The following is a 14,508-nucleotide window of genomic DNA, read 5'->3' as shown; positions in this document are numbered from 1 at the left end:
AGAGATAACACAATCCCATTTGTATTTAAGAGGGATAACGTTGGCAGCACTGAGAAGGGTGGCCTGGGTAGTAATGAGAACAAAGGCAATGATGTCAATTACGAGGTTTATCTCAAAAGAAATCATGGGAGCCCAATCAAGGGCATAGGAGGTGAAAGGAAGCATCAGATTCAAGAGATAATAAGAAAGTAAGGATCATTAGACTTGGTGAACGATGCTGTGCATAATGAGAGGGAAAAATCTAAGATCCCCAACATATTTCTTTTTAGGGCGATGGGAAAATAGGTAATGATGCCATTGACTGAATTGGAATAAAGGAGGAGGAATAGTTTTTTGGGGAAAATGATAAATTTAGTTCGGAAAAGTTGAGCTTGAGGTGCCGGAGGAAAATTCAAGAAGGGTTGTTCCTAGATCTCAGGTCTGAGTCTAAGAGATAGCTTGAGGTGTCATTCTCATAAAGGAACTGTCAGAGTCAAGAATGAAATCCAGAGGAAATGCCAGTTTCTTATTCTCTCAAATTCTAGGCCAAACACATGGACTCCAATATTATGCTATGCAATTCAAATAAATGCCAACTGCCTACCTTCAAGACAAAAAGAAAGAAAGCTTACTACAGCGATTACAATGCCATCTGTTAGATGTTCCACTGCTCTGGAGGGAGACTAAAGAGTTAAGTTAGCCTAAATTGTCAAAAATGCAGAACATAACAAGAAGAGTATCATTTTTAAAACAAGAAAAATAATAGTCCTATTTTAGTGACACTGGCGTATTCAGTCTTTATAGAGCTTTTGATAGCATCAGCAGAATTTAACTTTTTTCTGCTGGGAAGTAAATTTGGAGAAAATGAAATCAATATCCAATAGTAAAATTGTGTCCGAATTTTGAGTATTGGCATCCTGTCTTCATTAGCTTCAAATTGATAGATCTATATATTGACCATATATTTATTTCAAATTCTTTAACAGACTCTTTCAACTTAAAAAATTATCATCAAATAAAGATTTCCTGAGATTTACATAGAAGATAAACACTGAATCAAGGAGGTGAGATGTTCACAGGGAAGTAAACTAACACAGAACAGTACCAACATAGTATTCCAAGTTGAATCAAAGAAAAAGATGTGGTGCTCAACTTTCTGTCTGGCTGCTGGACCTAAGTCTATGATTGATCATTCTCAGGCATGTCACCTACTAGTCATAGTTGCCATTCAACTACTTGATTAAAAACAGCAGGCTACTAGTGTTGAAACCATGCCTAATGGGATATGACTTCCTCTGATGAAAATGAGTAGAGAATGGATATTCTACTAGCTGCTAGATGGTGAACTTAAATGGTGTATCCACAAATTGATGAGCACAAAATCTTTAAGGAAATATAACTTCAATTGTTTAGCATAGCTGGGTGTAGATGGAAAAGAGTGATATCACATAGAACAATATAATATACTACCATCGGAAATGGTTTAAAAGGCACGTTTGCAAACCATGTTATTCTCTGCACATTATGCAGCTGACTCCAACCAACAACAGTTGGTCATTGATCTTTTTAGTTTCAATCACGTGCAGGTATAGTAATGGTGTGCGACTTTCCAATGATGATTTAAGCAATGTTGAACATAATTTGACCATTTAGTCATCATTTATTAAGAATCAATTATGCTCTAGGCATTGTGTGAAAAGTTAAATAATTCCATGATTCCTATATGAAGGAGTACACACTGTACTGGAGGGAATATTTCAAATACTTTTCTTCTATAAGCTGTGCTTTCGTCAAGATAAATCTCAGGGCATTCTTATTTCCTTAAAAAGAGTGTGATTTTACATTTTGGGTCTACTGTCTACTGTAATCTGAGAACTCTTCCAGCAGTATCATTTCAGAGCTATTTTGGTTTTGCACAGTTAGTTTTTCTTCTAAAAGTGTCCTTCCCTTGATTTTTTTTTGTTTGATTGTTTTTTTCTGAACTGAAAAAAGGAAATGGCTTGAAAAGTATAAAATTTGAGAAAAATGGATAAATCTAGCAAACAAAAGATTATTTTGAACCCAAGAAAAACATTTCTATCTCCACAGCCTGTTAGTCTATAAGATAACCTCTCACAGAATTTAGAAGAATCTCCAAGACATGAATCTTTTAAGGAGATGAATAAATTACTCTAAAATATCCTATAGAGGAAAATATGTCATATTCAATTATACAGACCAATGCAACCATGTCTTCTGGAATCTGTATGTCTCTTTTATTATATATGTCGATTAATGATTAATGCTGAAGTTGGACACAGTTCATTTGAAAGTGTGAAAATCCTTGGAAAAGATAATTATTTTCTAGATATTTTAAAAGGGAACATTATTCATTAGAAAACACATAAAAGAGTATAATATTTTGGTTTCATTCATAGCTTCCTGAATTAATTTAACACCTTAATTATCATAAATTTTTAAGCTCTAGGTAAATGCCTATAAAATATAACAAAATATATAAAAATATAAATAATATAATGTATAGATTCTTGTTCAACCAATACACAACAGATTATTTCACAAAACGGAGTGACATTCTTGTGAAAGTTTTGATAATTTATTTATTAAATTAATTGGTTCAGGGGCCGGCCCCGTGGCTTAGCGGTTAAGTGCGCGCGCTCTGCAACTGGCGGCCCGGGTTCAGATCCCGGGTGCGCAGGGACGCACTGCTTCTCCAGCCATGCTGAGGCTGCGTCCCACATACCGCAACTAGAAGGATGTGCAACTATGACATACAACTATCTACTGGGGCTTTGGGGAAAAAAAAGGAGGAGGATTGGCAATAGATGTTAGCTCAGAGCCGGTCTTCCTCAGCAAAAAGAGGAGGATTAGCATGGATGTTAGCTCAGGGCTGATCTTCCTCACACACACACACACACACACACACAAAAATCAATTGGTTCACATTATGAGACAAGAATAAAAAAATTTCTATTTAAAAACTAAAAATCCATTTTTAAATCCCAGGGCAACAAATATCTGAGAATCTCTCACTGCCCTATTATTATTATTATTATTTGCTCCCGTTTTTTGAAAACCTGAAAGCTTTCCAAATGCAAGGGATTTTTTTTTTTTTTTCAAATTTTGTAAACATTGCTTCCAGGCTAAAACATCTTGCCAACTTTCAGCCAAGATTATTTTTATGGTTGAACTATTAACTTCTGAATATAGGAGCAATATAACGGAAAAACTCCCAAACCTAGACCTCCCATCAAGTAAATGATACCACTAAAGGATATATTAGGGTATTGCATCTCAACATGTTGAGGTGTTGCATTATTTAAATCCTCCATCCACAATAAGAGGCTAATTTCCTAGGGTATTAATTTTGGCTCTGTTTCCTTCCAACTGACTCCAAGGGAAAAGTATGCTAAGAACCTAAACTTTAGAATGGGGGTGGGAGTGGGGGTGGAGGTTGGAAATTAGACTCAGGCCTTATCTGGGAAGAGACATTATTTATTCTTATGCATTCTGGACTCGAAAGTGTGGGAATATCCGCTGACTGATTTGACCAGAGCCACATTGCTGGATACGTTAGATAGCCTTTCTGGTTGTTGAACTGCACATTTATTCCTACATTAACTTCTGCTATGTTTTAGCTCTCTTTTTGATAATGACTGTTGTGTTGCTAGATGTAGATAAACTCCATTAAATGTCACTAATAAGAACAGTGAATTAATTACTAACCACCACTATTCACAGAATTTGTGAACATTCAATGTAAGTTTGCTGTTCATGGCAAGATTTAACTTACAAGTATTTTCTTGAGCAAGAGTCAATTTCTCTGGAAGAGAGAAGCAGGTATCAGGTAAAAATGGCAGAGACAGTAACTGGTTCAATAGTCTGCCTTCTCTTCATTGCAGACCTCACAAGCGTGCCCTTTTACCCACATTTGTTTTCTTAATTGCAAAACACAGATTTTTCTCTCTCTCCACCTTGTCATCTCTGATTTCTTTGGGTTGTCTTTTCCCAGTTTCTCTTTTATACTCTTGCTGGCTGTTTCCTGTTTACTCATTTTTGATTTTGTCTCTCCCTCCAGCCCTGAGTGTGGCTTTCTTACAGACACAGAGGCCCCAGCATGACTACCCCAAAGAGCCAATTCTAACTTGGAGCCAGCACAACACTATTGCTGTCAGGAAGGTGGCTGTCGTTGGGTTGCATTACAACAAAACACAAAACACCAAAACACTGAACTGGGCTTAATTTTAACTCAGAAGTTAAAACTAAGGAAAATTCGCTGCAAACTTTCATGGAGCTTCTTTGAGAATCATCTCTATTGTAAACGCATGTGGATGCCTAACTTCAGGCACGAAAAGCAAGCACTTAAAAAAAAAACACAACACATAGGTCAGTGCCCTCAGAAACATTTTTGTTCGGTCCACAAATATTCTCTGGGGAAAAAGAAAAAGTGCTTATCTTGAACTCTTAATTTTTTTTGAGCATGTAATTTTTATCAGTTTGTTTTGTTTTTGTTACCTTTTTTTTTTTCACTCACTGCTTATAAAACTAGCAAGCAGAAGTCTCTCTGGAACAAGATAGAATCATAAAAGTTTTCAAGAATCTCGTCACAAACTAAACAGTACAAATTGCACATTCTTCATGGAAGTATCAGCCTTTAGTGCGTGCCTGGATCCAACTATAATAGATTATCCCAAAGTGGGAAAGAATGAACAGTACAAAATTAGCAGAACTGGGAGCAGAGCTTGTCTAGTAAAGGCAATATGATCTGTACTTTAGGGCCTGGGTTCTCTGGCAATGGGAAAAGACTACGTAAAGTTTTATTTTTGCAAGTGAACACTTAGTGGGATCTTAAGTGGCAGACTGGTGCACTGAATTGAGTATCAGGAAAATGTTATTAACAAGGATAATGCTTGGTATGTGTTATCATAATAGCTATACAACAATCATGCCTGTTATTTATATAACAAATACATACATGTGCAAACCTTATCTATTATGCAAATGCAACATGTATAGTAAACATCCACGTATTTATGTATATTCCATGTTCTGAATTTTTATGTGTCAGATAAGTATATTCCCAATTAGGCATATAACAATCTCTCCTTATGATGTTAACAAATATGTCCAAATAAATATTCAAAAAATTAGAGAAATAGATTTCATTTATAATGTCACAGGCTGGTTAAAGTGACATTCTCTCAAACTTCATGTAACAGCAGAGGAATGACCAAAAAGAAACAGTGAAGGTATAGTAATAATTTTAGCCATTCTTTTTCCAAGTTGCTATAATCTACCCAAAGATAACTAATTGTTCAAAGTAAACATTCCACTCCAACCACAAAAGGAATCCATTACACAAACATATAATTCACAGTCATTTTTAGTGGGTTGTAAACAGTTTGGAATGAGCATAAAATGGGACAAAAATCAAAGTGAGCATTTTGAAATGAAAAAGTGTTTGCTACAAAAGGTCAGTCCCTTTGCTTGGCAAACTATGTAGAAAAGCCTGGGAAAATGCTGATCACACAAGCAATGAGGGAATTTTAAAGCCAACAGCCTCCTTGTTTCTTTAAACAGACATCGGAACCTATAACTGGATCCTGTCAAACAAGCGACAGCAAAAAAATATAACAGCTGCTAAGAAGTCAAGTTGAGAGATAAAGTTTTCGAGGCTAAGGACCTTCTCAGAAGTAGACTAAAGGTCTTTCTTAAATCTTTTAGCAAGGTTATGGATCCCAGGGTGGCTTTTAGGCACCGAGTCAAATATGTAACTTTGTGTATCGTTCTTGTCATAGTATTTTGTGTTCCAGAAAAAAGAAAAAGAGGACAAACTTGTTGATTAGTATCTGCTGATGCATTCTGCAAAGCAGCTTATAGCTGGAATCATCAAATTTGGAAGACCCAGTATCACTTATTTTTAGTTGTGATTTTAAAAAACGACATAACATAACATTTACTGTCTTAACCATTTTTAAGGGTACAGTTAAGAAGTATTAAGGACATTTACATTGTTGTGCAACAGATCTCTAGGTATCATTTTAATGTTGCTAAATAGTTTGGCGGCATATTAAGAGAATGGGGAATCATGGAGGAAGAATGAGTTGTTAAACCATATTCCAAAGGATGAATGCCAATCCAAATGAAAATAAATGTTTTTTTTTTTGTTAAACCCATCCTGTTTTCTTACAAACAAAAATATATTGGATGCATAAAAATACGTTTAGGGTAGAAATATGCTCATTCATTTAGTTAACTCCATTATTATATAAAAAGAAGTCTTCTGCAATGGTTGATATTATTGGGTAGAAAAAGGATTGGTTTACCATTCAAGGGATGTCTTTTTGGGTATCTCACACCAAGTGATTCTTTATATTGCATTGTCACAATGTGTCAATAAAATAACCGGGGAAATAAGACCAAATTAAACTTCTGGTCATAACAGGAGGCTAAAACCAGACAAGTATGCATTCATTATTCAATGTTTATTATGTCATTTAAAAAAATGTTTAAAGAAAAATTGTATATATTTAAGATATAGAACATGATGATTTGATATGATTACTATAGTCAAGCTAATTAATGTATCATTTCCACACATAGCTACCAACTTTTTTGTGATGATGAGATCACGTATAATCTATTCTCTTAACGTATTTCCAGTATTCAATACAGTATTATAATTATAGTCATCATGCCTGTCTACATTAGATATTTAGACTTATTTATCCTAAGTAACTGCAACTTTATGCCCTTTGACCAACATCTCCCCATTTCCCTCACTCCCTATTGTGTTATTTTAAGCAGGCAAACCTCCTCTACTTTTTAAAAAATTATTATTGTAATGGGTATTCTCTTTTCTGGTATCTGTTCTTTTCTTTCATAGCACTTATCACAGTTTGGGTTTTTTGTGTGTGTCTTTTTGTCTAATTTATATCTTCTCTATGTTCTCTGTTAGTAGTAGGGGTAATGAAACATAGTAAGCTCTACATAGTTACTTGTTGCACAAATGCAACAAACATTTAGTGTCTGTTACTTCATTCAACCAAAATTTATTGAGTGCTTACACTGTGTCACATACTGTGTACAGCTCTTTCTAAACCATCACAAAGAGAAGTCAGTCAGTTACATAGTTTGATAAAAAGAACTATGGATTAAGGTCTTAATACTAATTACATCAGTTTACACTATATACGCTTTGTTTAGTTCATATCTTCTAGGCCCTTGTCTCTAAGAAATACAAGTGGCCCTACTTTTAAGTAAGCAATTTCTGCACACTTTTGAGGTCATTATAAACTACACAAAGTATTCTATAAAGCAGTGAAAAATGGACTTCTCACTGTTTAGATCTACATACCACCAGCATGTCACAATGCCTCCCTCTATATGCTTGTTCCCCCAGACCTCAAAAAAAAGTGTCAAATGACCTCATGCTTCTGGTCAGTTTACCATATGTATTGAGCATTAGCTGAAGAATGATTCAATACTTTTGCAGCTTGCTTTGGAAGAAGAAACATAAGTTGAGTTTTTCATTGGCTCCTTCCAGTATGGTCATATACAAGGTCTGCAAGCGTAAAGACAAGGGAGAATGAACCAGTTTTCCCTCCAATTTTGTGTATCTTTTCTAGGCTGAGCAGACAATGTTAGAAACCACAAAAATAACTTTAATCTAGTTATAATAGTTGGTAAGGAGGAGAATGCTCTGGTGGTTTAGCGGAATAAAGGAAACCAAATCAAGATAAGGAAACACACTAAACAAGTTATTCGCTAAATTGGTTTACATTCAGCTCACTAATAGATTTTCTTCTAGGTATGTCCAAGAGACTCAAAATTTAAAATGTAACTAATACCACCTTACCAGGCATTAATAAAGAATGCATCTTGTATGGCTAGAATTTCCCTGGGGAGACTACAAGAGCGTGAGCAAATTGGTTCTGCCAAGTGCAAATAACTAAATGAATGAATGAATGAATGAATGGATGGGTGGATGGATGAATGGATGAATGAATTAATAAATGGTGAGATCTGTCTTCCTGACATTGTTTCATTTGGAATACAACATGTAAGAAGCATTTAAAAAAAATACAACTACAGTTTACAAATGATTTTTTTTAAGGTAGGGGGAAATAATCTTAAGAAAATAAGAGAGAAAGGAAACAAATCTTTTTTGTAACAGCCAACGTCCTGCTGTAGTGAGTATTGAGGTCACTTTCCTAAAACTGTGAGAGTAAACACACAGTTTTCGTTAAATGTGCTTTTCCCATAACAGGTCCGTAAGCATTTCCCGTGACTCTGCAGTTGAGCATCTTGGCTGGAAGAGGATCTGGCCATTAGAAGGAGGGATCTAGATATGCTGAGTCCCAGCATTGCCGAGAGACTTGGCACCTTTATATGCTACTTCCCAATACCAACCCCAGCATTAAATGTCATCAGAAGCCTGCATAAACATTGGATTTAGATTCACATAAATTATTTCTGTCCTAAGGTGCTTTATGCCAGAATTTAGTAAAAACGACACTTTGAGTAAATAGAATTGTCATATGAGTGTAAGAATATTAATCCAACAAAATGATCATAGAAAAATATAATCAAAAGTACACACTTGTAAATCTCGCAATGATGTGAAAGGTTTGCCTTGTGCCTCTGAATTTTTATCGAACATTTCCATAGAGTTCCTGAGAGCTGACACTGCCAAAATGCTTTGAATTATCAGTTGCTTTGTGGAATTGTAGTCTTTGAGTTTCATTAAAACGCTTAGGAATTATTTTAATAATCATATGTGTGATTAGTGTCTCTAGCGCTGGATCTACAAATTCATTTTAAGAGTATACATTGGAAAAATGAAATATAATGTCAGATATGATTGCTCCTGTCGGCAAAAACATTGTCTTATTTTATTAAAAATTGCCAACAAAATGCTAGGAACAAAAGATACAGTTTCTATTTATAGACACGTTCTACTCTACAATATTATGGTATCTGCACCCCATGAGGCTGTATCTAGCAGAGTTTTCAATTTGTCTAGGGTATGTACATAAAAAGAGAAGTATAGAGCCCTTTTCTATATGTGTACACATCTTATTATGTACAGCTTCCCCTAAAGTCCTGTTTGGATTTTTGCTCTAATATAAGTGTTCACACCACCTGTACTGAGTATTTCTAGGTGAATGAAGATTTCCTGAAAATGATGATAACTTAGCTATTGGCAATAATAACATTATAACATTCTCAGTGATCCATTTTGGCTTGAAGTACTTATTAAATAATATTTATTCCTAAAATACGTACTGATAAAATTAAATGAGATTGCAACATGCAATAAAAACACAGTTCTCTCTAAACTCCAGTTGACTCTTCTCACAGATACTTCTCCTTATGTTCATTCTGCTTTTACTGTTTTCCTCTCTCTCTCTGAACCCTCAGCTCTTCTCTCTGACGTGTTGATATGCTTTCCCCAAAGCCACTCTCTTCATCGATTTTCCCTACCCACACGTCCCCTTCTTGTTATTCTCTCATTCCCTACTGATATAGGAATAATAGGATCCCAGGGCTGTCCTTACAGTATAATTAAAGTATGAATTTCCAGGAGTTGGAAATTGCAGACCATTTTTATTATGCTTCTATAATAAAGCCAGGTAACATTGAGAGAATTAAAATGGTTTTTCCTAGCAGATAACTTGGTAAAGATTTTTTCCCCTTGGTTCTATTGTTTTAAGAAACTGGGAGCTGAAAATGGGAATGGACTCACCAATTCTTTTTCTGAAAACATCTCTATCTTTTACATGATATATATCCCCCTAGATCCTGGGAATATGTTGTAAACTTGTAACAGATGGTGATGAAGCTTCACATTTTTATACAATACATTTTTTGAGATTCTGCATCTACTGTATGTATCTTCCAGGGAAAATGACCTTGAATGAATAAAGTCATAGACTGAAAGAAAAACACCCCAAAGATAGACTAACATAGAAATGATGAGTCAATTGGGTTTCGTTTTGTTCCCCTTAGAAAGATGAAATAATTTTAGATGAAAAATAGAATGTCAAAATATAGGAATCAAAGGTCGTCTTAACACCAGAGGTGTGTCTGTTAATTGTTCCAGGAAAACCCGTTAGCCAGATTCTATACTGAACAGAAACGTGAGGAAGATGGAATATTACTGTTTGCAAGTAGGGATGCTATTTGCTTTACTTGGTTAATGTTGGGGGCTTACCAAAAATTGTTCTGGCACAACATCTCCCAGCATGAATGTTAGGAGGGTTCTAACACTGTGAGTGATGATATTTTATGAATGTTTTATCACTGGCTTGAAAACAAAAAGTTTGCAATTGAACCAACAACATGGCAGACAGACAAAATATTAAAAAAAAAAAAAAAAAAAGAACATTAGAGAGACTTACTGATGGCCCTATTGTAAAAATAAACTGAAGTTAATAAGAAAATGATCCTCTTAACCGATTAACAAAAGTCAAGTTTTAATTGCATGGCTTCCCAGACAACTCAAGTGATGCTGTTAACTTGAGCATTGGTTATTTAGAGGCTGCAGTAATGGGAGAAATTGCTTTATATTCAGTTACCCACCTCTTTTTTCGACAGCTTCAATGCATTGCTTTACAAACCATGGAACTGTGGAATTTTCACGTTCACACACTGTGTGCAGATGAGAGCCAAAAATTTGATCTGCAAAAGAAACAAAGATGAGCTTCATTAAAATCCAAGCTTGCGTTGTTCTTTAATTTGATTCTGTTTCCATATCCAGTGCATGCTGAAATCTGCATCTTGCATAGGAATCGATTTTTTGCTTTAATTCCAGAGTGTCTACTGCAGACATACAAAGACCATAACTCCCTCCCATATGGAACAGGACTCTGGCCCCAGAGAAAGAAAACTAACACTCTGCCATCGATTAGGCAGGGATGACTGAGTAAGTTATAGTCTCTCTGGGCTTAACTTTGTTGTCTATAAAAAAAATGACAAGGAATTAAGAAAACTTCTATAAAATAAGTAATCTTAGCAAATTGGTGTCTGGAGTGTTTTAGAAGAAATTTATCAACAATCATCAAAATTATGATTTTATCAGTATATTTAGGAGATTCATTCTGTGGTTCAATGCAATTTGAAGAGGTAATTTCCAAGAGACTTACTTGGAGGTGAATTTCTCAATATTTCTGCTGCCTTGAATGCCCTTCCTCTTCTCTAACCTAAGTATCTCCTTTCCTTTGGGCTCAGCTCAGATGACACTTTTCCCACAAACTCCTTCCTTCCTATCTCAGCTTTGTGTCTCCTGTAACATAAGTTCTTTGGAATACTAGTTCCTTAGGATGTTAATAGGTGATGTGGGAAAAGGGCCTGTGATCAAAATAGTTTAGCAACATTGGGTTAAACAATGTTAAATAGGTTTCTTAAATGTGCATTTATTTTTAGACACTGTGATACACCAATGTGCACTGGGAATCTCCAAGAGGGGCTGGAGCATGCACTATTTCCCAAGCTTTTGGGGTAAGATCCTTTTATTTGAAAGTGTCTCTCTCCAGACTACTGCTTTTAAAAACACACTCTGTGAAATCCTAGCCTAGCCCTCTTATTTGGAACATGATTTATGCTACCTTGCACTGTGTATTTATATTTATAATATATGGGATGGATTTTTGCAAAGCAGATTCTGAATGCCTGCATCACATATGTGTTCTTATCGTCACCAGTGCTTACAGCCCATAGGTTCACCCACAGATTTTTTTTATTGTGATAAAATATACATAACATAAAATTTATCATTTTAACCATCTTTATGTGTACAGTTCAGTGGCATTAAGTACATGCACATTGTTGTGTAATCATCACCACTACCCACTTCCAGAACTTTTGTAAACAGCGAAGATGTTTATTACTGATAACGAAACAAATATTTAGTACATTCAAGGACTTCCCATCTTGCTCAGAATGAAACCCAATTCCCTAACGCAAGTTCTAAGGCAGTACATGACCTGACCTTCCACTCATTAATTGATTTCATTTGCTTCTCTCTCCTTTCTCTCCCTCATTACTTGCCTGTAGCTACTCTGTCCACATTGCTGATTCTTGTCCACACCAAGCACACTTCTGCCTCAGGGACTTTGCACTTACTATTTCCTCTGCATGGAACTCTATTGCCCTAGGTCTTTAATCAAATGTCACCTTCTGCTTGTAGCCTTCCCTACCCACCTTTTTAAAAAAATGGCGACCACTGCCAACAGGAACTCTCCATGCCACTTTCCTGCCATACTTTTCCTAGAGAACTTATCACTACCTGACATATTGGACTGAGCTGTTTACTGGTTAGTTGCTTCCCTTGCTTAGAATGCAAAACCCAGGAGAGTAAGGACTATGTCTATTTCCTTTATGGCTGGATCCTCAGTAACTAGACAATGTTTGACATACACAAAAAGTTCAATAAACATTTATTGAATGATTGACTGCAAGAGTTCATCTGAATCATCAGTGGAGGTCTTCAATAAATTTGAAAAAACATTTGTAGAAAAGTGGGGAGAAAAATATAAAATGCAGCATAATAAAATGCTCAATGATATCTTATTACAAAGGGGGAGTCAAAACGGAGTGTGGTCAGACCTCAAGGAAGTCACGATTTTCATCCATTTCTTTGAAAAGGTGATGGCTTGAACTGGGGACAACCTAGCAAGGAGGGAAATAATTCAGGATAATGCACTAATAATAATGTACTCCAGTATGGAAACGTGCACTTCCATCTGAGAGACAGAAAGAAAATAAGTTCAAAACACATCAACATAGTGTAGAGAAGCAGGAAATAATCACAAGTATTTGCTTTGACTACTTGATCAAGTAACAAAGATATGTTCCAAAACAGTGAGCCACCACTATAAGAAAGAATGACATAAAATATTATTTAAGAAAAAGAACTCAGAACTTCAGGTCAAATAATTTAAACTGGCTAGGGATTATAGTCAGGAAGAATTGCTACAAGCACAAAACCCTTTAATAGAAATCACAATTCAAGTCAATTTCACAAATATTTATTGAGTATCTTCTATCTTTATAGCAACGAGGTAGACATATTTGGTTGTAAAAAAGAAACCAAGACGTTTATAGTCTTGTAAGGGCTAATAGAAGTATTCAAATAATATACAAAACAGAATATAGCAGGTGCCCTAAAATGTACTGAATGCTAAGAAAGATGTCCTATAGCATAGGTCTTTTAGTGACATTTAGTGCAGTTGTGTTGTGTGTGTGTGTGAAAGAGAGAGAGAGAAGTTTGTGAGATGGGGGTCATTCAAGAAAAATAGATTCCTGAGTAAAGTGGATATTAAAATGTGGAGAATCTTTTTTTTTGTTTTGCTAGGCAGATACAGGAAGATAGAGATGAAGACATTCTAGGACATTTACTTTTTCATTCATTCAGTTATTTGCAAAAGAAAATCCTGCACATCTGCTCTGTGTCAGGAGCTAGGAAAGGCACCAGTAATACAATAACCAAGACTCATTGCCTGCGCTCGGAAAGTTCCTTGTCCAGTGGGGGCAGCATATAAGTAAACAGGTAAGAACACTTCACCGTGAAAAATACTGTAACTGGGGAAGCAGAGATGCAGTGGGAGGGTGTGGTGGGGCATCAGACCACTGTTGAGCGCCCATAGAAGACTTCCCAGAGAAGAATGGAATCCTCAAGAATAAGTAAGACTTAACTTGGAGAGGTAAGAGGGGCCAAAAGGGCATTTGGGGAAGATGGAGGAGAGGTAACAAACACATCGGTGATGGGCAGAGGATAGGAACAATGGGGCGTGCTGAGGGAAATGTTCACTCTTTCTTATTTAGAGAAATTGATGTATTAAGCTTTAAAAGGAAATGAAGATTGTGTTACAAAGGGTCTTAAACATTGTCATGTAGATTAAATTATTTGAGAGTAGGCAGATACCATTGATTTCTTATACATATGCTATTCCCCTCCCAACTTCTTTCTTGTTTTTAGAGTCCACTCATAAGACAAAACCTGAAAATGTTCTGTATGGAATTGTGCCGCCCTTGAAGCTTTGGGTGATTAGATAGTTATAGTCAGTGAAATGTAAGGGGAAGTGATTTGGGAAGCTACAAGAGAAGAATTTCTTATCTGATAAAAGAAGAGAAGTATATGAAGACACTCGTTCTCTTTTTCTTTCTGCTTTGAACATCATTGTGCCATCATATGATGCTTGGAGCTACTGCAGCAGTCTTGTCACCACGAGGCAACAAGCTTACAAACAAAAGCTAACATGATTTAACAAAAAACTATAAAAAATCTGAGATCTCCATGACATTGTTGAACTTCTAAACCAATCCTAAAACACTTTCTCTAGACTTCTTGATGTAAGGGATAATATAAGTAATTTTTTCTTTTTTGTGAGGAAGATCAGCTAACATCCATGCCAATCCTCCTCTTTTTTTTTTTTTTGCTGAGGAATACTGGCCCTGAGCTAACATCTGTGCCGATCTTCCTCCACTTTATGTGAGACACCACCACAGCATGGCCTGACAAGTGGT

At 35.8% G+C, this 14,508-nt stretch overlaps 1 protein-coding gene across 2 annotated transcripts in view; it reads right to left on the bottom strand.

Moving 5' to 3' along the window:
- The window catches only part of ARHGAP15 (Rho GTPase activating protein 15), a 590,073-nt gene that overhangs the window by 207,333 nt on the left and 368,232 nt on the right, over positions 1–14,508 (bottom strand). For both annotated transcript variants that reach the window (XM_087435123.1, XM_004423853.3), the window contains one exon: positions 10,564–10,662. In XM_087435123.1, coding sequence (XP_087291249.1) covers positions 10,564–10,662 — 99 coding nt within the window. The remainder of the gene's footprint in view (positions 1–10,563; positions 10,663–14,508) is intronic.

Source organism: Ceratotherium simum, chromosome 9 (genome assembly GCF_057802395.1).
Source record: "Ceratotherium simum simum isolate JZ-2026a chromosome 9, ASM5780239v1, whole genome shotgun sequence".
NCBI classification, from domain to species: Eukaryota; Metazoa; Chordata; class Mammalia; order Perissodactyla; family Rhinocerotidae; genus Ceratotherium; species Ceratotherium simum.
Note: the sequence above shows the minus strand (reverse complement) of the source record. Positions and strands in the feature narration are given on the sequence as shown.